This window comes from Sitodiplosis mosellana, unplaced genomic scaffold, assembly GCF_009176505.1.
Source record: "Sitodiplosis mosellana isolate CC-2019 unplaced genomic scaffold, AAFC_SMos_1.0 Smas_scaffold_13, whole genome shotgun sequence".
Taxonomy (NCBI): Eukaryota; Metazoa; Arthropoda; class Insecta; order Diptera; family Cecidomyiidae; genus Sitodiplosis; species Sitodiplosis mosellana.
In genome coordinates this window covers 557,533-579,945 of record NW_022595255.1, presented here as the reverse complement: position 1 = coordinate 579,945, position 22,413 = coordinate 557,533, and the positions used below count along the sequence as shown (strand labels likewise).

The 22,413-nt window shown below is 36.9% G+C and overlaps 2 protein-coding genes across 4 annotated transcripts in view; one reads left to right on the top strand and one right to left on the bottom strand.

Moving 5' to 3' along the window:
* The window catches only part of LOC129567889 (uncharacterized), a 181,919-nt gene that overhangs the window by 100,232 nt on the left and 59,274 nt on the right, over positions 1 to 22,413 (top strand). For all 3 annotated transcript variants that reach the window (XM_055445253.1, XM_055445252.1, XM_055445254.1), the window contains exon 7: positions 935 to 1,059. In XM_055445253.1, coding sequence (XP_055301228.1) covers positions 935 to 1,059 — 125 coding nt within the window. The remainder of the gene's footprint in view (positions 1 to 934; positions 1,060 to 22,413) is intronic.
* Positions 4,257 to 22,413, bottom strand: part of LOC129567890 (uncharacterized) — a 25,029-nt gene continuing 6,872 nt past the window's right edge. The window contains exons 7-13 of the mRNA XM_055445255.1: positions 21,810 to 21,943; positions 19,490 to 19,525; positions 19,290 to 19,398; positions 15,523 to 15,794; positions 9,325 to 9,420; positions 8,855 to 8,984; positions 4,257 to 5,065 (exon numbers count right to left, since the gene is read on the bottom strand). Coding sequence (XP_055301230.1) covers positions 4,484 to 5,065; positions 8,855 to 8,984; positions 9,325 to 9,420; positions 15,523 to 15,794; positions 19,290 to 19,398; positions 19,490 to 19,525; positions 21,810 to 21,943 — 1,359 coding nt within the window. The 3' untranslated portion in view covers positions 4,257 to 4,483. The remainder of the gene's footprint in view (positions 5,066 to 8,854; positions 8,985 to 9,324; positions 9,421 to 15,522; positions 15,795 to 19,289; positions 19,399 to 19,489; positions 19,526 to 21,809; positions 21,944 to 22,413) is intronic.

Here is a 22,413-nt window from a genome sequence, read left to right as displayed (position 1 = left end):
GAGAAAGAGAGAACAAAGTGAGCAATTTAATAAGTTTGCGAATTAAAATTATAGTAAACATTTCGACAAATATGATTAAAAAGTTGAAATGAAGCTTTGAACGGTGCATTCGCATTTTCTGGGAATTGATTCGAGCTTTTGAACGAGTTGAACGAGAAATGAAATGGAATTGAAAATCAAAATATGGGATTGTAATGAAATTGCGAGTATTTGTAATTCCATATTGCGTTCATGTTTCGCGAAATCTCATCATAACATAATGAAAGTCCAATGAAACAAACGCTCAACTGCATCATTCTATTTGAAATGAAGTCACTTGTGAACATTGCATGCAGCAAACAAAAATGTTTGCATTCATGTCGATTTGTTTTACAATAATAAATGAAAAATGAAAAAGTTAAGTGCCACTTGAGTTAACTTTGGGTAGTTCGTTAAAAAAAAGGAATGCTAATTTAAACCACCGTAATTAATGACTACTAATCATAACGCTTCTGGATTACTTTCTATAACGACTGTTATACCGTCGGTTGAATGTGCTGTGTTAAAATATCGATTTGATGATAATAATGAAGTTGAGAACCACTTTAAAAGAGTATATGAAAACTTAATTGCTCTCTTTTGAAGCGAATGGAGAAAATGGGAGCGAGTGAGCGAGCGAACGTGCGCTTAAAAGAAAGAGAGAGAATAAAGAGAGAGAGAGAGAGAAAGAGAGAGTGAATGGAAGTATAAACCGGAAGAGGTCTGGCATCTCAATTCGGAATGACACTTTTAAATAATAAACAATATTATTATGGGGAGGCTTTTGTAATGGTCCTACAAAATGTGTGCGCCACACAAATGCTGCAAATCACATGCAATTTAATCGTAGCTGTTGCTGTTACTTCTGAAATGAAAACCATTTTTATTGTTTCGTTTTTATGCAATCATTTCGCAGATCGTGAACGCGCCAGATACGAGGCAACCGTACGCTTGGGAAATGCATCACAGTTTTCGCAGAGCGACAATCGAAACGATAGACGACGAATGAACGAGCATCTACCAACTGTTCTCGAGAAGCATGTAAGTAAAACAATTTTCCATTCCATGAAATTCAGTGTGATATTATTATTGTTTGTTTTCTTTTTGTGCGCGCCGCGCACTGTGGAATATGATTATTAAATTCATGAGCCGAATGAAATAACTACGGAGGTAATTACAAGATGCCTTGCCGTATTGTTCACCATGAGAGTCGCATGCACCACGTACATACACCACAGGCCATAAGTTTGGATACCCCTATGAATGAATTTGGCCCAAAATTTTTAAATTTCAAACCGCTTGTACAATATCAACATGCTATACGTCGTTGGAAAGGTCTCGGAGAGTACATATCATTTTTGGTATTAAACATCAAAATCGGCCAGCTTTTGGCCAAGATATGGCTGATTGAAGATTTCGGCCAAAAATTACAAACGGCCATATCTTGGCCAAACGCCGGCCGATTTTGATGTTTAATACCAAAAATTACATCTACTTTTCAAGGCCTTTCCAATGGCGTATATAACTTTTTAATCCGATGGCCTGTTTAAGACTTCGATTTTCGCTCCCACAGCTCAAAGGCCAAAAGATGGCCATAGGCCGACCAAATGTTATCTTCCAAATCATCCATTCGGTCAGAATTTCGATATATTTTCATATCCAATACTAAATTTCAAGTGAAAATGTTCAAAAAACGTAGAAACAAACGTTTCATAGGGGTATCCAAACTTATGGCCTGTGGTGTACATACATACACAGTAGAGTGGAGCGATTTTGACAGTTTTTCGAATTTCGATACGTACACTTGGGAAAAGTTGCGCCATCAAGTCCTACGAATCAGAAAAATGTACTTTCATAGTCATATAGTTTATCGTCTAAAATGTTGGTGATGACCATTTTTTTAGAAAAATCGAATTTTACTACTTTTTGCAATTGAAAAAAAAGGTAGGTGCATCGATTTCTTTTGAAACAGTAAATGATGGGAGAGGCCTATGTGGCTTTGATAGATCTCGTCAAGAGAAACAACTTTTGTCCTGGCACTTTGGTACGATCACCCCTTTCTGGATCGGCGTTTTGAGATTTTCCATGTATTTTTATAAAATCGAAAAAACAAACTGTGCGATCGTCGTGAATCTTTCAGAATCTTATTTTTCGACCGAAAAATACATTCTCAGAAAACTTGTGGCCATTAGGAATCAATTAAGGATAAAAATTAGGTGTTTTAAGGATACCTCCCTCACAAATCATTCTATCAACTTTTTAGAACGACAACATCTGTACGGGATGTATCTTTAAAACACTAATTCCTATCCCAATAAACTCCTAATGACCTCAAACTTTCTGAGAATGTGTTATTCGGTCAATAATAAGATTCTGAAAGTTTCACGACGATCACAATTGCACAAAAAAAATCGATTTTATAAACACCCCCCATCATTTACTGTCTCACAAGAAATCGATGCACTCTAATTTCCAGTGTTTTTCACCTTCTTCGTTCCGCACGAACTAAGTATAAAATGATGGTCCACCACAGCGAAGTGTGGTGAAGATGAGTAATTATTGTATAAACTGAGATAACGAAGCTATTTGATGGCTAAAATGTTAATATTTGATTAAAATTTACCTTTTTTTTTTGCAAAAAGTAGAAAAATTCGATTTTTTTGAAAAAATGTTCATCACCAACATTTTAGACGATAAACTATATGACTATGAAAGTACACTTTTCTGATTCGTATTGGAATCAGGACTTGATGGCGCAACTTTTCCCAAGTGTACGCATCGAAATTCGAAAAACTGCCAAAATCGCTCTACTCTAATACACAGAGAGGGAGACAAATACAAGCGAGCAAGCATTAAAGAAACCTGCTCCCGTTCCTGCTGCAAAATGCCAAAAGCTTTTTGTTTAATTTCAGGAGTAGCCTCATTGCGATGATTGTTGTTGTTGCTAGTGGGAACGAAAGATGAATGTAGATACACATTTCCACATTAAATAAACCATGTGGCACCCTGGAGACGAGAGATGAATGTTGCATTCAATGTTAATATGCTCACTTATTAAATACATGATGCGCATTTTGTTCGCTTTTTTCCTCTCTGTTGACGCCGCCGCCGCTACCCGCTTTTTACTTCGTAATTTGTTCGGGTGAAAGAGTTATGATTGATGTGTATGGATTTAATTACCGTAACAAATGGACTCAATCAAACCAATTTCTGTCGAAACAAGTTCAATTTAATGAACCACTTCAAATGGTTAAAACCCTTTTTTCCTATGGAAATTGTAAATATATGATTACGATACCGAATTAATCAATTTTTGATTCACTCTTTATTGTGTAACCAATCAGCATGAGAAACAGATCAGAAACAGTGGTGCATTATAGTTATGATGGGAAAAAGTTTCAGTTTAAACGTAAATGTGTGTCGTATGCACTCCAATCAAACAAACAAAAAGGGAGCAGACCAATGTCTGCAATTTTTCACAGACTAATCAACATATATTTGTACCTATCGAATACACCAAACCTAAATGCACCACATAATTCACCATTCAAATGGGAAATAATTAATTCCATGGAAATTCACAGGTTGTATTAAGCCCAAAATGCAATTTGTTATTTAATTTAATAATCGGATCGAATGAACAGTTGGAAACAGAGCAAGCAAATAGATTATGCTATTGTGTATGTAGCAAGCAATGATTTTGTGGCATTGTCGATGTGGTTTCCTGTTAATAGCATTTACGGAAATACAAACTAATTTCGATTTAGCGAACATTTTGTGAGGGGAGACTGCAACAGTATTCTTGAGCCGAAAATAAGCTTCAAATTGTATTCGTGCATTTGTGTGTGTATAACCAGCGTTTTGTTATGCAACCAATTTTCATTTAAACCAACACAGCTCACATACAGAATGTAGAATGTATAACACACCCGTCCTAATCAGCGAACAGATTGAAAGTTTCATCGTTTCATGGTTTTATGATCCGCTTAGAATCAAAGCGTATAAATTTTTATACCCGAATTTCCGAACGAAATACGCGTCGGATTTGGAACAAAGTATTTTTTATGGGGCAGCAAAAATTGATGAAAACAGACGGTTCATCATTAAGATGATATGGATTTTCATCGTGCTGTGATGAAAAGCTAACAAATGTTGTTTACATGATTTTATGAACACTAAAACATGTGATGCGATGGAAGCCATTCAACTGATTTTCCCTCGATAAATAATAAAATTCCTTTGTTACTTCGCTTCTAAATAAATCACATTTACTGTTCTCGATAAAATGAAGCTAAACAAAATTCCACTTAAATTCTAACTACTCCATCAAACCACTACACATTTTCGTGTCGATTATTATTGGTATTTCCGTATTGTTCCGTACACATATATAGGTTGAACATATGCAGTGTACACTTGTGCATCCATAGTTGATAAAATTGATTTCCAAAAATTGCTCTCGAATTTAGTCGAGCATATTTCGTGTTAAATTGCTGCTTTCTTCGTCATTCAAACGATGATGATCAATTGAAATGCCCTGACTCAAGCGATGCGGTGCATTTTTGATGGTATTTATAATTTGTCGTACACCTGATGATCCGTGCCGTCGATCCAAGCTTGACGAATTCATTGCAGATGACGATTGTTGTGGTTGCGACGGTGGTGTAAGGGGCATCACGTTGCTGTGACTGCTCTCTGATATGGTTGGCATTGCTGTGGCTGCTTGAATAAAAGCATTGGTGTTGCCATTGCTGCCGCTGTTGCTCGAAAACAGATTCAATTCATTAGCTGTCGACGGTATTCCTTTGTTCGATGAGCGCCGATTTCGGAATGACAACGATTTCAAGCGGCTTAACTTGGTCGACTCTCTGTTGCTCGACACGGGTGGTGATGATTGCTTTTGTCGTTCAAGCAACGACGATACCAATTGATCCAAAACGTTTAAATCCGCATTTATTTTGGAATTTCGAATGGCGCTGGCTGTTGATACACTGTTGTCCCCGTTGCCACTTTTGCCATTCGACGATAGACCTAAGCGCTTCGTAATCTAACGACAAATGAAGAGAGACAGAGGGAGAAAGAGAGAAAAAACATTCATGGAATATTTTGAAATGCACTTCAATGCTATCGAAATGACAATATAATGAATTATGCTTTGGAATGCCTTTGAATATGTTCTATAAAATCATCACCTTTTCAATTGCAATGAATGCCGGCTATTCGGCCGTATGAACGCTATCGCACCAAACAACAAAGCATCGTTCGCCAAAATAAACAAGCACTTGACCTCGACCATGCACACAAAAACTGGTGACAAATTTATGAATGGCTTGTGTTGTCATTCGTTTTACGTACCATTGCTCCTGGCGTATTCGCCAACCTCACAGTCTCTTTCCCACTCTCTAATTGCATTGAATGAAACAAACAGATGCATTGGTATTTTTTTCTCGATTTTTCTTGGCATGGCGCTTTTGATTCGGTTCCATTGGGAATACGTGAATAACATTTATAGGTTTTTAACTTCAGCGCAGGGCAATAAGCCCCAAATTGTTCTTCTCCTTCTTTTTGTCGTGTGCATATTGCCGCCGCCGTTGTTGTTGCTGTTCTACCATTCAAGAATGTAAATGCAAAAATGGTGAAAACTCGTAAAAACCGCACTCTAATTCCAAATTGAATAGGCAAACGTGTTCAATTGTTGTCTGGAACAACGCGTACGAGACAAACATCACACCTCAACAGCTGAATTTGAATTCGAATCTAAATTTTGCATTCAGATTATTTTTTCTTCATTTATTTTGGTGCATCGAAATCCATGGAAATTTTCTCGACAAAAATTCGATAATTTTACGAATGATTTTTCATTGTAAAGCTTTCAGGTTTTATTTGTTTTTTGTCTTGTTCTTGTTTTGTTTTCGTAGCTGCTTTACATACATCGTAATCTTTTGCGATTGTCACCTTGATATTCGGTTTTTATCGAATCGAAATGGCTAGCAAAAGTAATTGATGATTCCAACAGTTGCGATTTCGTGAGACAACTGCAAGAAAAAAATGTTTTGTCTGGAAAAAGCTTATTAAATTTCTTTACATTTCGGCTTCAGAGTGATTGTTGTCATCTTAATCCGCTGGTGTTGTTGCCTCTCTCTCTCTCTCTCTCTCTCTCTCTCTCTCTCTCGAGTATAATTCGCTTGATGAAAAGCAAAGTTATGTTTCAACTTGATGCTTCAGTCAAAGACGCAAAAACTTTGGCTCGAAAATCTGTTGAACGTACGAAAAACGACACAACAAAAAAAGGTCGCACGAGACTCAGTTAATGCGATACTTTTGCAGACATTATCTAAAACAGTATAAATTACTCTGGAGAAATGCGTCTTTGGTCGTCGATCGAAAAGGATACTCGCGGAAATTCTTTAATTATTCCTAATTTGTTGCAATAATTACATTCCGTTTTTTTCTTTTCTTTCTGTAATTACGACGCAAAATCCGCAAGACAAACAGCAATTCCATAGAATGTGTAATTGCGAAAGTCACATTGACGTGACGAATTTCATGGAGGCGAATTATAACAATTGCTCCGCTTCAAATGTAAATCTAAGTCTTTGAATTCGGATTCGAAAAGAAAAATCTAATTTTCATGATGCTTATCTCAAATGGCGTCAGTTTTTCGTTAGATTGATTCAATTTCTTTTGAGTCTCATTTAATTTTGAACTTGTGTCGACCACCAAAAAGTTTACAAATCATTCATTTGACCACAGATTGAATTAGTGAGAGAGGGCCACAGGAGAGAAAGGCCATGAAGTTAGGCATTGGCATTGGCGTCGGAATCACGTATCAAAAAAAGGACGCTTTTTGAAAGTTGATTGCATTGAGTGAGCGTGAGCGTAATCGTTAGAACGAAAAAAAGAGAAAAATTGAGGTGAGGCAAGAGACACCCAACGTAAAATAGGTTTTTGATACGCTCGGCAGAGCGACAAAAATCTATCTGTTTGTGACGACACCCATTTCAATGAAATTAGTTGAATTTCTATGGATAGCAGTACAGGCCAAGCGTCTGTATAGATGTGTGTACGAATGTTGTAAAGCATACAAATTCCCAATTCCCACATATGTGGAATTAGAAGTTGTTCATCGCACGCATTCATTTTTCAATTTGATAAGGGTTCATTCGAAAGCGAAGCTTTTTGCCGTCTAACCATCTCCGCAATGTCGAAAGCAACATCACACAATTGAGTAAACAAACACACATTTTTCCCTGTTTACTTTTTTCCTCTTACTCTCCATCCATTGACCAACCAATTTGCCAGAAGGCCGCATTCGGTCAACCGGCAAACTTAAAACCGGAATAGAATTGTTTGATTGGGTACACGTTGACAGAGACAAAATATTTTGATTTTGGAAAATGTGTGACGTGTTACAACTGATACTGACTAAGACAAATAATAAACGGATAATTATCAAATGATTTGATGTGTAAATTTCAAATGGTTTCGACTGTGACAAAATGAAAAAAAAAATCACGATGATGGTCACTGTCATGAAATCGTCACATGGACAAACAGAACCAGCATACAACTCGTCACGGAACAACAAACAAACCATTTACAAGAACAATCAACGACCACACCCCGTATCGTTGGGACTAAAAAATATTTAATTGAAATTAAAGCTTTTCAATCCTTTACATTTCAAATAAAAAACTTTTCACTCAGTCCAACGGGAATGTCATACTAGACCCATGCTACGTTGGAATTTGTTGGTTCAATCGGAATTTGTTTTCGAAAAATTGAAATCCTCTGCTACGAATTCATTAGAATACATTGGTTTCAGTGTGTTGACATATGTTGTGTGCGCTCTTTTGTTACGATAAACGTCGGGATTTACACAGAGATTACGTCCTCGATAATTTCGAAAAGTGGTGCGGTGAATGGCTTACAATATCAATTCATTGTTACGATTATTATGTCGATTTTTGCAACAACAACAACAACAACGACAACGACATCGAAAAAAACGTCGCTGCAAATTTGTTGATATTGTCTGCCAGATAAGCACGATTCCAAGTTTAAGCGATTTAATCGATAAATATTTACAATACGAACGAGAAAAAAATCCCGAACATTGCAATCTTCTTGTAGCAAAAGAACATTTTCCACGAAGAAAAATATTGAAAATGTTATAATGCTGCTACGGATTGGCAATTTAAAATGATTACTTCATTCATTCTTGAAGAACAATTTAATTTCATTTGATGTAGTCAAGCTCGTTTTAGAGTGTACACTTTCCCCGGGAAGAGATTTTTAAAAGGAGAGCACAAGTTGCATTTGCACTCAGTGAATATTCTCTTCGTTGCCTTTGAACGCTTTAGCTATTCTGGGTATTTTTGCAAGTTTTGTTCAATGAGCACAAACAATTTTATCTGATTTGAAATTACACGGCATTAGCAATATTGACGAAAACTTATGCAATGATGTTGAACTTACACAGTTATGATTGACACAATGTTGGCTCGTGGTTGCCAATTAGAATTCGCACAATGTTTAACGCTTATGGATGCTGTGATGCTTGAATATCAATTGGTTTTCATATTGAATCTTCTTAGTGACTAGACTGCTGGAAATACCTTGAAAACCGATCATATTACCAAGGTAACCAGTTTTATGAATCCAATGATGTTCAAACATTTCGAAGCAATTGAACCAGCTGAATATTGTATGCATTCCTTTCGAGTTCAAGTGGTTGAATAATAAGGCAGATTTCATCGAATGAATGGTTTACCAAATGAATATATGAAATGCATTTATCAAAAGACGAACCAAATATTTGGTTAAGCATACTCACTTCACCAGCTGAACCACCCGAGTAGCTCATACGTTTCACTTTACGGAATGTTTCATCGTCAACAGCTTCTTTGATCGCTTGCTCCAATGCAGTTCCATTCTGTGGATCCGTCTCCAGAATGTTGTCCAATCTAAATATTTAATCAGTGCAGATGGAAAAAGAAAAAAAGACAGATGCACAAGGATTACTTATCTTATATAAAAAGTTTGTGAAACACCCTTTATGATGGTAATATTATGATGGTAATATCTGGAAAATAATAGTTACTGAAAGTAAATTAAGTCAAAACTTCATGAAAACTGCAGCGACAGAAACTCTTTGAAGCGCAAAAATGAAAGTTTTCCCACTCATGCTTAATAATAATCATATCGAATAGTTTTATCTAGAGGTTTAAAAAGTGCTACTTTGTTGGAGTATTTGAGAAATGCATTAAAAATTGTTCAAAATATAAAGAAGTTTTTTTCACATACGTTGGCTTGGTTGCTGCACCAGTGTTGTTCCCATATTTGCGCCGTATTGTTGACCTATTTGATTCTCTCACGGTTTTTATATCCGTCTCCCAAAATCTGAAAATATATGAATCAAAAACATACCCTGCGTAATCAGTTATTGTAAAGGAGAAAATTCTTAAAATAATAGCAAACTTCATGACCACAAAAGAGTTTCCAGGAATTTTGATGAAGCTTACAGTTGTATATAAATGTACGACAAATGAATATTTGGCTATTTTCTTCATTGAGAAGAACCAAGAACTGTAAGGTGGTGGATGAAGAACTGAGGAGAAGAGGAACCTCCTCAGTCCTCTCCTCCTTCCTCACAATTCATCGTCCTTGGAGTTACAGTACTTGTAAAGAACAAAATAGGTGCAAATACATTTTTCGAGGGCAAACTAGGATGAACTGAACAAAAACATTGCAAATTCGCTAGAAATGTGTCAAAGTTATGCTTGTTGCATTCATGAGACACGGGTCATTTGAAAGAGTTAATAATTTCACATCATCAGAAAGCACTCTAAAATGGAATTTTAATTAGTTTACCAAGTTTCTTAACCATCATCAAAGTAGAAATGCATGCTTATTTATACATATTTCGAGCTTGAACCGTGAAAATAGCTTATTTCATCATTTTACGCGGAAACTTATTCATTTTCACCGGAATCTCCTCAAAATATTCAAAGTGTTGATGATTCGTCAACTTTTCAACAACATTTTCATTAATTTAATCACTGCAACAACATTCACGCTTCCTTATTTCCGCTTGAGCTCAAGGTAAATTGCAAATGATCAACTAGAAAGTTGTTCATTTTTTTTAGCATCAACTTGATGACATATTTTCATTCATATCACATTATGAATTTTCATATATTTTGATTCGCGTGTGGGGGCAACAGAGTTAGTAGATATGGAAAACATACGGTTAATCCTTGGTGAAGGTAAAACTTGAAAGTGGTTTTGATAGGAGAAATTCAGCATTATAAAAGCCTCACATATCAAAAAGAAGTTCTGGGTTATTTACCATCACGTGGTGCTTATTCTGCATCATCTCTGAATCGTTTTGCATGCTTGACAATTTGCTTATGGAATGCATTTGAGCAATCCCCGATTCTAAATACATACAAATATGCGCAAATGCAAATGAAAGTTTTCATAACATATATATAAGAATGTAATGCATTGACGTTGGCGTACGTAGATTGCAAAGATTATGGAAATTCCTTGCGCTTTTTCTGCTCTGTTGTTGAGCTAAAATATGAACCACGGAGCGAATATCGAGCCACGTTCACATTCGCTATTAAATGGATTATTCGAAGTTTAATCGAAAGTTTTGCAGCAACCAAAACCACGAGAGATAAGCGAAAAATGACAGCTTGACATGGGTTATGCACTTTGTTTGTTGCATGACGTAGAAAGTTCACGTAGCATTTCGAAATGAAACCTTGAAATAACAGACGAATTTCACTAAAGCCTGACTGATTTATAATTTGAATGATGCATTTTTTTTCGTTGGCGATACTCACAATGCGATCAATTGGATGGGCGAGAAGATTGTTATCATGCAAAATATGCGTTGATTGTTGGATGCCAACGAGCTACTTGAAAATAATTCAAGCGGTCGCAACAAATAAATACCATAAAATAGCGTTTGTTTCATTTATCGAACACAATAAAATGATATTTATGTACGAAAATAAATGGCCCTTCAACTAATTCACTGTGTCGAGTGCTTGGCACGGTTTGCAAAATCACAGAAATACTTCACGCGAAATAAATAGTAATCCGGGAGGGATAATGGAGAGGAATAGAAACGATCGAATTATTCCACATCCCGCATCACGGCTGAATATCAAGTAATGTGAACGCGATATTTGGTCCAAAAACTGTGGAACATGTGGTATGCCTGTGTGCGCTGGCTCGCTTTTATGTGTGTGTGTGTGTATGTGAGAGTGTGGTGATCGATGTGATTTGCGCGCGGCTAATAGTATCGCTTTCGAAACGTAATTACCATTATGTTTTACTCGTCATTCAATAAAACAACAACAACAACAAAAACGGTTCCCAAGGCATATATATCAAACGTGTGAGCTGGTTGAATTATTCACCGTGTAATAAACGGTTGCCTTTAGCTTTTACGAATGCGGATCCGTAACGTGTGTGTGTGTGTGTGTATGTGTGACATCTAATATAGTTGACGATGCAGAACAATGGCAGTTCAATGTTCAACAATGTTTCAAATTGGAATCCTTTAGTGGCAATTTTCCTCTTGTCTTTAACCACTTTCATTAGCACTCAACAATGCGTATGGGCGATGTTAAAGTTTTTTTTTTGTGTTTCTAAAGTGCGTCCACACACATCGCACACATCTGAGACCAACCGACAACTATTATTTTGAAATATTATCACGATTTCTTGTTGCATGCTTCGAACCACATGTTTCACTCTCACACTCTCTCTTCGACGTAATTTTTGCGTCTGCCAATTCTCCGTCAATTCAACATACATTCCACATGCCCTCACCCCCCCACATCGTATCATTTCATTCTATTGGCAAAACGTTTTGCGAGAGCATTCGTCCCAGGTTGGTGCTTAAATATCAATAAAATCCCCACATATCAGTCGTATCACTTGGGGCGCACATGAATTTCAATATGACCAACCGCACCGCAGGCATATTCTTGGCTAATCGACGATAGCACAGTCTCATTATTTGCTGTTAATTTTAATGCAGACTTTGACTGTTTCGATAAATATTTGCCAGTCGAGAGAAAGTGGATGGGTGAATGGGAGAAATGACGGAGTGGGAGGGGGCATTTCGAATTTGTCAAAACGATTCGACAAATTTGCTCCATTACCTCTGATATATGGCGATATGAAGATGAGTTATTATTCAGCCATTAGTTTGCCCGAGGAATTTATTAATTTTCAAATTGCGATTCGTTTCGTTTGATATGTTTTCTATAGTTGTGGAAACATGTTGCAATGTTCTAGACAGTCTTCGAGCGCAATTTAACTTACACGATAATCAAGTTTGGCAAAGAAAAATTGCGTTAAAAGTTGCAGACAAATAGGTTATTATATCGCAATAGATTTACATGAGGTTTCTTGTGAGTTTCAAATGAACATCTTTAGTAGTTTTGCAAAAGTGTTGATTGTTTGCCGAGAACATTGGATTTATCCATCATCGAATATAAATTAATCGATATTTCACTGTTGTTTCTTTTTCTTCATTTTTTGTGTGGGTAGAGATTAAATTTCTATCCATATTGTTTCGATAAAATAGGAGGGAAAAAAGTATTTCTTCAATAAAACGAGTCATGTGAAATTTAAATTAAATCTCCGAACGCTTGTTGTTGGTCGTATTTTTTTTAATCAAATTCAATAACTCAATTACATTTTTTTGTGGCTTATCCATTATCATTCGGTCGTTTTGTGCGGCAATACGTGCAGATCAACAGAAGTGAAAAATAACGTTATTATTATGCAATTGAAATTTATTCTAATTGGATGTTCTTTCATTCCATTTTAAAATGTGCTTCGACTTCGACGTTGCCGCATCACATTTTTTTTGTTCTCTTCGCTTCTCTCTCTTTCCCTTTTGTTTTTGTTATCTCAATCCAATGCGTATTATTGCTATGTTGATTCCGTAGATTTATGATTCCCATGGGACACGGGTTCTGCACAAATACATAATAAGTGTGACGAATAAACCAATCGTAACGAAACGAGAGAGGGAGAAAGAGTGCCGGTATCAGCAGTGACAGCAGCTCGCGAACACTCACTAACATCAGATTAAGTACCAATTTACAATTTAAATTGGGTTAAAGTTAAGTGAAACATTTGTTATTTGGTTTCGGAAAGAGAGTAAACTCTTCCCTGTTGTTGTGACAACTGTTCGTGTGCCGATTTTTTCGCATTGTTTTTGTCGCTCCCTATTTGTACGATCGTTCGTTTGTTCTTTGCTTCGTTCGCTTCTATCCCATTTCATCAGAATGAGAATTTATTATTCCCGACCAAAGAAACTTTATTGTTTTTTAAGCTTTTATTACATGCAAAAGAAAAGTTTTGCACCGTAAACAGGGAAACAGAGGAGACAGAAAAAAAGTTGATTTAAAATTATTGTCGATAGGAAGATGGGTCTTTTTTTATTCCTTACGAATTCAGTGGTTCAAGTTATTGTGGAATCCGGATCAATTGAAATTATCAAAGTCGTAAAATTGTGATTGGATTTGAATGAGTATTAATTTGATGTTTGATTTGGGAATTGCTTCGATCTTATCGAACGCAATAAAAAAGAATTCGTAATGCTACTTGATGAGTAACAATTGAGTAAATGGAAAATCTCATCAAATCCAAGTTGTTTGTGTGGATCAAACACAAGCTAGTTAAAACAAAACCATTCAATTAATTTTGAAATAAACAAATTCATTCTATTTCACATGTAATAAAAAAGTGGCACGAATGAAAGTTGATTCCAAGGAAAATTTCACGACTCAAGTCGTTTCCGAATCGAATAAAAAAGTCCGTATTTTTTCGCTTGTTCTCGACCAATTTTCTCTCACTTTGACAAACAAACATATAACAAAAATGAATCCCCTTTCCAAGAACGAGAACAGACAAAAAAAAAGCCAAATTTCGGCAAGGTAATTCAAGTGTCGCCATGTCGCCGCCAAAATTAAGAAATGCAATAATCTTTTGTCTGCAAAATTCGTTCACGCAGAGCTTGTAACTCGTGTTTAACACAATTGCTTACAAATTTGGCCATTTGTTCTGTCGACCAAATCTATCTTCTGTTGCCAATTCAATCGTTTTGCACCTTAGCATTCACATAGTCTTATTTATCCATTTTCGTCAGGTTCACGGTTATGAAATACATTCATACGAAATCTTTGTCTAAGCGTCTAATGATTCATCAACGTCAGACCAAAGTTTCCCAACCAAATTACTTGCCTCGCCTCAAATACACACGGTGGTTCGTTCGACGGCTGCCTTTGTTCATTCACATATTTAACCGTGGATAACATGGAAAGTCGCGAAAATATTTTCCTACAGAATGGAATTCGAATGATTTGCACGAAGCGCCGCGACCCAGACAACAGTGACAGTATCATACCAATCTATCATTTTGGCACGTCGACTTGTATTTTGCCCACCACCCAAAAATATTGCGAATGCTGTTAAACGGCGAGATAACACCACTGTTTTTATCACTTGAGAATGTCATTTGGCATTCGGTATATCGTTTTCCCGTTGCCTGATCACTCCGTTTATTTTTCTAGGATAGCATTATTTGCCGATGCATTACAAAATCCACAAAATTTACACTTGAAACAAAAAAGTGGAGCAAGTTAACATTCACTGTGTCACACACCAAAAAAAAGGAGGAGAAGGGCATAAATCTGAATAATGAAGACAGCAAATAAAATGAACTGTCGGCGCGAATAACAAAACGGATAAAAACGGCAAATAAACAGCCAGTGAATTGGATTAGTCGATAATGTGTAATAGGGTTTACGGGATTTCAGTATTAAAAAATTCATGACTTTTTAAGAGAAGTCGTGATCGGGGCGCTAATCAAATGTGTCCAACAAATAAAGAAGAAAGTACGCGAAACGCGTCTGCAGAATATAAAATTGCAATCCAGTGACCGACCGACCGACCGCCATCATTAGTCATTGAATGTACTGCACACACTCCATAAAAGCGCAAAATGTTACATTACAATAGCAGCACCCGTGGCCAGCAATTCGCCAACGAACTCTTACCAGTTAAGCGCCAAATGAAATTAGCCGGAATCCATTTTCGAAACATGTTCAAGACAGTTCTTGCACGGTCAAATAGCGGGCGCGCGGCTGCATATGAATATATCTTGAAACCAGCCACCAAATGGCAACGAACATAAAATCTATTTAGTGTGTTTGTGTGTGGTGAGCGGTCATATTACGAAGTAATATCGAATATATTTGCCTGTTTATGGCATAGATGTGTGTATGTGGGCATGGATGTGAGTGCGTCCGTGTGGAAACGCGACAAAATCGACATTAGAGCAACAGCAGTACTAAACTTGGTCAATGGAAATGAAATTAAACACTACGGGCTAAAAGATGAGAATTCACGCGCGAGCGCGTGAATTGTGCTACTTAAAACCGTTATATTGGCCGTCATTTCACTTACCGTCTCAAATCGGGGCTGGACGTGTATGGTGCAGCGACTTCTTTGATTTTTAGCACAATGATGGCGGTGATAAAAATGCATATCACGTTCACAACGGTTAGCAAACCCGAAACGATGCCACTAATCAGAAACTCGGTCGGTATATAATTTGTATAGAGCGGCACGTAAGATGAATTTCCGGTGTATGGTTCGCCTTTCATATGAGGTATTTTCACATTTTGGCCTCGATCATGGTAGATCATCCAAGTGCACGCCAGTGCCCAGTATAGTCCCTGTGATGATGAGAAACATTAAAATATACATCGCAATGAAATTGTTCACACAGCGAGCACATTATGACCCATTTATTATCAGGAGGCAAAGCAGAAGTAACGAGACGAAAAAAAACATTATGACTGTGGATGTGTGGATCGGCTTCGTTTCGAATTGACTTCATCAAATTTACATATTCTCGGCCATCTGTTTGCATTTTGGCAACGGTTCGGTTTCTCATGACACATCAAAATGCGCTGTCGCTTGCGATAAATTGCAATCATTTTTGGGATGCTGTATAACGTCAACGAAACAAGTCGGCCAACAACTCCAACTGACTTAAATAGTTTGTGATCGGCAGTAAAGCATTTTGCTACACAGTGCTGACAAGAAACGGGCGGATGATGAATGCTCAATGTGCCCATCGACAACATATTAATTGCCATGAGTTAAGCGGAAGGATGCGGTGAGAGTGGTTTGTTTTTGATTGAAAATAAAAAAAGTCTATGGCTTTACTTGACTGACGGCCTGACGAATGCTTTTTCAATGCCGGTCGTTTTCAGAAACAGATGTTTCCACAACGCGTTTCCAACCTCATCAGCAGTCAAAATGGCCAAGTGAATTGTGTATTGTGTATTGTGCTCACTTTACATAATGAAAATGCGTTTCGTACACTACAACTGCCATTGCCATTTGGTATTCGGCATTGTTGGTCTTTGTTCGTTTCTCATTACACAGATTGCTTTTTGCGGCGCGCAGCATACGCGCTCCAACCGAAAGCGACACAATGTGCAATGGCTAAATTGTAAAATCATTCAGTGAAAATTATAGAGTTCAACAGCAATGATGTTTCCGAGCATATTATCAAAATATTCCATGCCACTAAACACCAATGGCGCATTATTACGACGGCTCATTGATACACATCGCAACAATTGAGGAAATAATTCTCGCCTTCTGGATTAACGAAATATATGATCGGCATCAAAGCTGCATCAAAATTGAATTGTTGAAAAGCTTTCAGCTAAAAATAGAATTCGACGTCCACAGAAGGCAAAAAACAAAACTTTTCCAATTATGTTTTCGTTGCCATCGATGCTTCATTACATAGAGCATTTTCTTTTTGGTTTATTTACATTTTCGAGACGAAACCATAAACATGTTGGTCATACGCGATGTGAATGCGGTCAAATTGGCCAATCATAAAAAAAATACATCAATTCGAAATGTGTGAAAAGCCATTTTTGATTGACAGAAAATTGTATTTAACCCTCTAATGCATACAACCGCCTCCAGACGGGCAACATTTGAATGCCTGTAGAATGTAAACCGTACATCGTATCACATTGCTTCAAAGAGAATTTTTATTCGTCAATGTTTTCTCTTAATTTTTGTCTTTGGCAATATTTATCTATGTAGTGTGATTGTAAAGTTATAAACAAAAATGTGTGCAAAAATAAAAATTTGACAAAATTAATTATTCGAACTCCAAATTAGACACATTTTTGACACTTTTAAACAATGGATTTGATTGTTCTCTGATTTATGTCAACCGCATTTCCTGACTAAACCATGGAGAATCCAGGATTATGAATATTTTCTTAATCATCTATTGCCAAAAATCAACCAAGTACCAATACTCCCAGCCCTGTGAAAAATTAATGCATTAGAGGGTTAAGTTGTGTGCTCTGTTGTTGCCTTGTTGTCGACTCGATTCTTGTACGTGTGCATATGCTGACGATTATTTTCAAAAAGAACAAAAGAGATTTTGATGAATTTCACAAGTTCAATGTAATGGAGGGCAAAATTACTTTGCCAATTGTGTGGCTGTTGTGTGTGTCACTATTTGCACACAAACTTTTTGGCCCGATGTACCGAAACTTTTCGCACTTAACGCCAAGGCTCTCACTCTCGGCACGCAGAGTCAACAACAAATACACAACAAATTGGTCTAGAAATTAATATTCATTGTTATTCCGTTTATTTGTTGGCGCATCAGTCGTTATGGCATGCTCGCTCATCAGCCCATTCACATTCACAGAGTCTCTCCGTGCCTACAGGAAAAAAAGAAAGCAGATATCATGGATGCTTCTTTTTTGTCTCTCTCTCTCTCTCTCTCTCGCTCGCTCACTTCCATTGCGTTGTGGTTACACATTAAAAGCTTAACGTGACCTAACAAACGTTATCTAACTGTATGCACGCTGTCCGAATTAATAATAACGCTGAGCTGTAATCACGAATCAACTTTTGTGTCTTGCGCTTATTCAGCACATTTTCATCACATCCGATTGACACACTACTAACTACTGTGCGAAACGAACTTTAACATCGTATAAAAGTCCATTTATTGAAATGGAAATTCGCAGAGAGAAAGTGAGAGAGCGAAAAAAAGGAAGCAGAAGATTTCTGTGTCAAGGACCGATGCCTGCAAATCAAGTCAAGACATTATCAGTTGGAAAAACATATATCAAGTCAGCACAAAATATCACTTTTACAAGTTGCCATGCCGAAGCTGAAAGCAAATCATTAGCTATTTTATGAGTAAGTTTTATAATTTGCGAGAAAAGTTTGCAAGAGAAAAGCACAACTTTAATTCAAAAATAAATCGAGAGCAAATATCATGAACGAAACGACCGCTTCATTTTATTTTGCATTCATTTGAACATTTCCACTTCTAGTGCAGCACTGGCATACAGACTTGTGAATTGAATGTTGAAAACATTCTCGGAAATCGTAAAATAATTGAATCCTATTCAATCTGGCTGCTTCCAATAAAATGACAACGAATTTAATTCCATCAAACGGATATTTCAATAATCATTCGCACTGACTGGATGTGTCAGAAGTAAAAGTTTACGAATTGGAGGTGGCTAGGCAAAAAGTATTCATAAGTAAATTGAAAAATAAATAATAAGCACTTGTTGTTTTTGTCGCCATTGTTGCCGCCGTGCTGCTGCTGATGCCGTTGTTGACAACGAAGGTGGGCGCCTGATAAAATCCGACGTAATAACAAACTTACATCCGTAATACCATCATTTGCATAATGAATCATTTTCATTAGCAGATCAACGCTAATAGTGCTCACACAAGAACTGAAAATGCGTTGGAAAATTGTATAACTTTTCTCTCTCCCTTTCGTCCAATTTTCAAAATGTTGATTCGTTGAAATTCATTTACCATTCCATTCGTACGAGACGAGAATCAATTTCGAATTCAGACAACGGTGGAAATCATTAAAATTACAGGGAAAAAAGTGTCAATACCTGAAATTGGATCGTTAGGACAGACGTCATCTCGATCTTTGCTGCTTGGCTATGAACTTGTCTCAAAAAAACCGATTCGTTTGCGGAATAAATGAAAATAGAATCAAAGAATATTCGTAGCAGAAATCGGATATTACACAATTGTCACAATCCAAACCGAATTTTAAATTGGATGACGTTGTTTCACCCATGTTTGAGTCGAAGCGACGGAGCAAATGCAAATCGATATTTTCCATTTGTAAAAATACTTACACAATTGACGACCGGTGGCAGTAGAGATGCAGAAATTGCAACACCGATCAAAGGGCCAGATGCACCCAACAACAGTGCTACCGCCACACCTGAGCCGGATGTCAATGCCCTGACAACGAAACAAGAAAACAAAATGTCCATTTTCATTTGTCTCCCTCAAATAAGAAAGTTTTTGAACAGAGAGACGGAAATTTCCTTACCATGCGACACCCATCCACAATGAACGAGCATTTCCACTGGAAATGAAAAACATAAAATGGAAATGAAATTAGATAAAAGAAAACAAAGACCAACAACAATAAGAACAAGAACAACAACATCACGATAGCATTTACATTCACAAACTATTGTTGTTGCCTGCAAAATGCATCAACTCTTGTTAGTAGACGAACGCCCCAACAAAACATGTAAACGATGCACACCAAAATTAGCGTTGTTCAAGTGAAATAATTTTCATTCAACGTCTTGAATGGAAGCGAGCGAATGAACTCGTTGGTCGTCGTTGTCGTTGTCGTCGTCGTCGACGTTGAAATAAACTACTCGTCAACGCAACAAATTGCAGCAACGACTTCATTTTAAATTGAGAATAAAGAAAAGGCGTGATGAAAAGCGAACAAGCGGCGAAGGAAGAGGAGAAAAAATCAACCAGAACGAAGAAGATTAACATTAATTGCATCTGTCAATTTGCTAAAACTAACGCCAACAAAGTGAAGTGTTTTGCGCTTGAAGTGGTATGTTCCGCCTGTGTACTTGTTCAATATAATCAACAAATTACACGCTTAAGTAATTTGGTTGGAGAAACGACGAGTCGATTAAAAGAATCGCAAGAATAAAAACAACGACTGCGCACTTATTTTTATCACAAAATTTCGTGGAAGAAAGAACCTGCAAAGAGTTATACGGTACTGCCGCAGTAGATTTACTAATTTTAGCTTCGAATACTATTCTTTGATTAGTTTTACTCGAGTGGGGCTCCAGAAGAATTATCTCTTTGCGAGTGTTTCGTTTTTCTTGACACTCTGCGACTTTGAATGCAATTGCGCAATGTGTGTGAACAACGGAATCTCTCCGGAGGAGCCGGAATGAATCGAGCTGTTTACGCTTCTCAGCTTATTTGACTTGCACGTTTAACATCACCGATTTTCACTAAATGCTTATATCCAGCACAGACGACTGTCCCTTGAGATATACAATCTGTTTCGGCATGCATTGCATTACCATTTGCCATTCAAACTAGTTTTCAGCTCAAAATGAGCGTTGCATATCTATAGGGGATACTTTAATGCTCTGTTTTTTTTTTTCTCGCATGGTATTACTTTTCACGCCTTCTTCTTTTCATATATTTATCTATTATTGGGCTTAAGTTACTGCGTCACAACATCCAGTTTATATTTAGAGTTTATTTTTAGATGTTCATTCGCTGTGAGATACAAATTCATAATAATGCACTCGAAGACACAGTAATTCATTTGCAGTTTGATTGAAAACACACTGTCACTCCATAACTTACGCTCTACGTGATATTGTTTTTTCTCTCTCTCTCTCTCTCTCTCTTTCTTTTTCCTCTCTCTTCCTCCCTCTCTCTGCCGTCTGAATGAATAAAATGAATAAATTTCTTTTGGCTTGAACGATGCGCACAGTCAATGACTCTTCACATTTTCCTCATTAATTGGTCACATTAAATCATTTTTATTCTTTGCATTCGAGTCGCGAAGTCAATTCAATAAACCGCTCCGGCAATTTCATCTCATTTTAATAGACGCTTTTTAATCTAATTATAAGAAAATTATTTATACATCGTAGAACATATATGAAAATGAGGCATTCTCTGCGGATGTTGAAAAAGATCTCCCCTTCTCTCTTCCTGTATCTTTCTTTTCTGCATAAGCAATGTAACATTACACTTTTGGGTTGACAAATGAAAGTGCGATGGGATACCAATAAAAGAACGGTATTTTTTCCTGTTAACCATGTTCGTTATTTGTTTATCAATTCTCGGTAGTGTAAAGTTCCAAGTGGTTTCCATTCGTATGAAGGTTGCCAAAAGTTAAGCTACGTTTGAAAACATCGGTAAAGAGGCAACAATCAAATTGAATTTTAAATATTCAATATCTGCCTGGGCGCGACAAATTTCGATGAAAGAAACAGCACAATGAGCATGAATAATTGAATTTCCAGGAAATACAATCAAAAATCCGTACCAAACCGAAAATGTCACACTCCATGCTACGGCTCTTTAAGTTTACTCGCTGCGGTTTTTATTTCTCTCTTAAACAGGAAACGAAGAAAATCCAATGTGCTTAGCGCTAAAATCAGGTAAAGAAATTGAAGTGAAGCAGAAAACTTACGAGAGTTTTCCAAGCCAAAGCGAATGAGAAACAATAAAAAAAAATTGAAATGGGAAATGCGAGATAGAGAGAAAGTAATATAATTTTGAGAAAGAGAATAAGAGAAATAGAACGATCGAGAAAGAGCGTAAAAAAATCGGTCGCAACGAGGAAAATGTGTATGTTTACTTACCGTCCTTTCATCTCTTCGGTCGGCCAGTCATTGAGACCCCATGGCTGTTCAGTTGCGCCGACAATTAAACCAAATATAAATCCAAATATCAAAGAAATCAGCATTCCTGTGCCCAGAGCAATGAAACCGCTTTTCTAGAAATATTTGGACATAATTATTGCGCCCCAATCAACACAATGAGGGAAAACATTTTTTTTTCTCTTTTATTCTCATAAAATACGTTTTTCTGTTTCTTCTCATTCGGTAGAAGCAGAAAATGAACACGAATTAGAAGAAGCAAAAGTTGTGAAGTTTAAATATTTTCAAAGGAAAATCGTACTTTATGCACGCACCGAGAAATTGGAATTATAAAATGTGTGCGACAGAACAGAATTCTCAATTCCGATTTCCAGTGCGCGCACACATGCTGTGAAAAAGTGTGTTGAAAGTGAGTTTCAAGAATACGAATTCTGCAGAATCGGAAAATGTTTTTTCTCAAGTAAATTAAGAAATGAACGTCACACTTGACTGGCGTGTCACCAAAGAGTTTTTTTTGGCTGGAATCTGTGTCGAAAACGCACACACACACACACACACACACACACACACACACACACACACACAC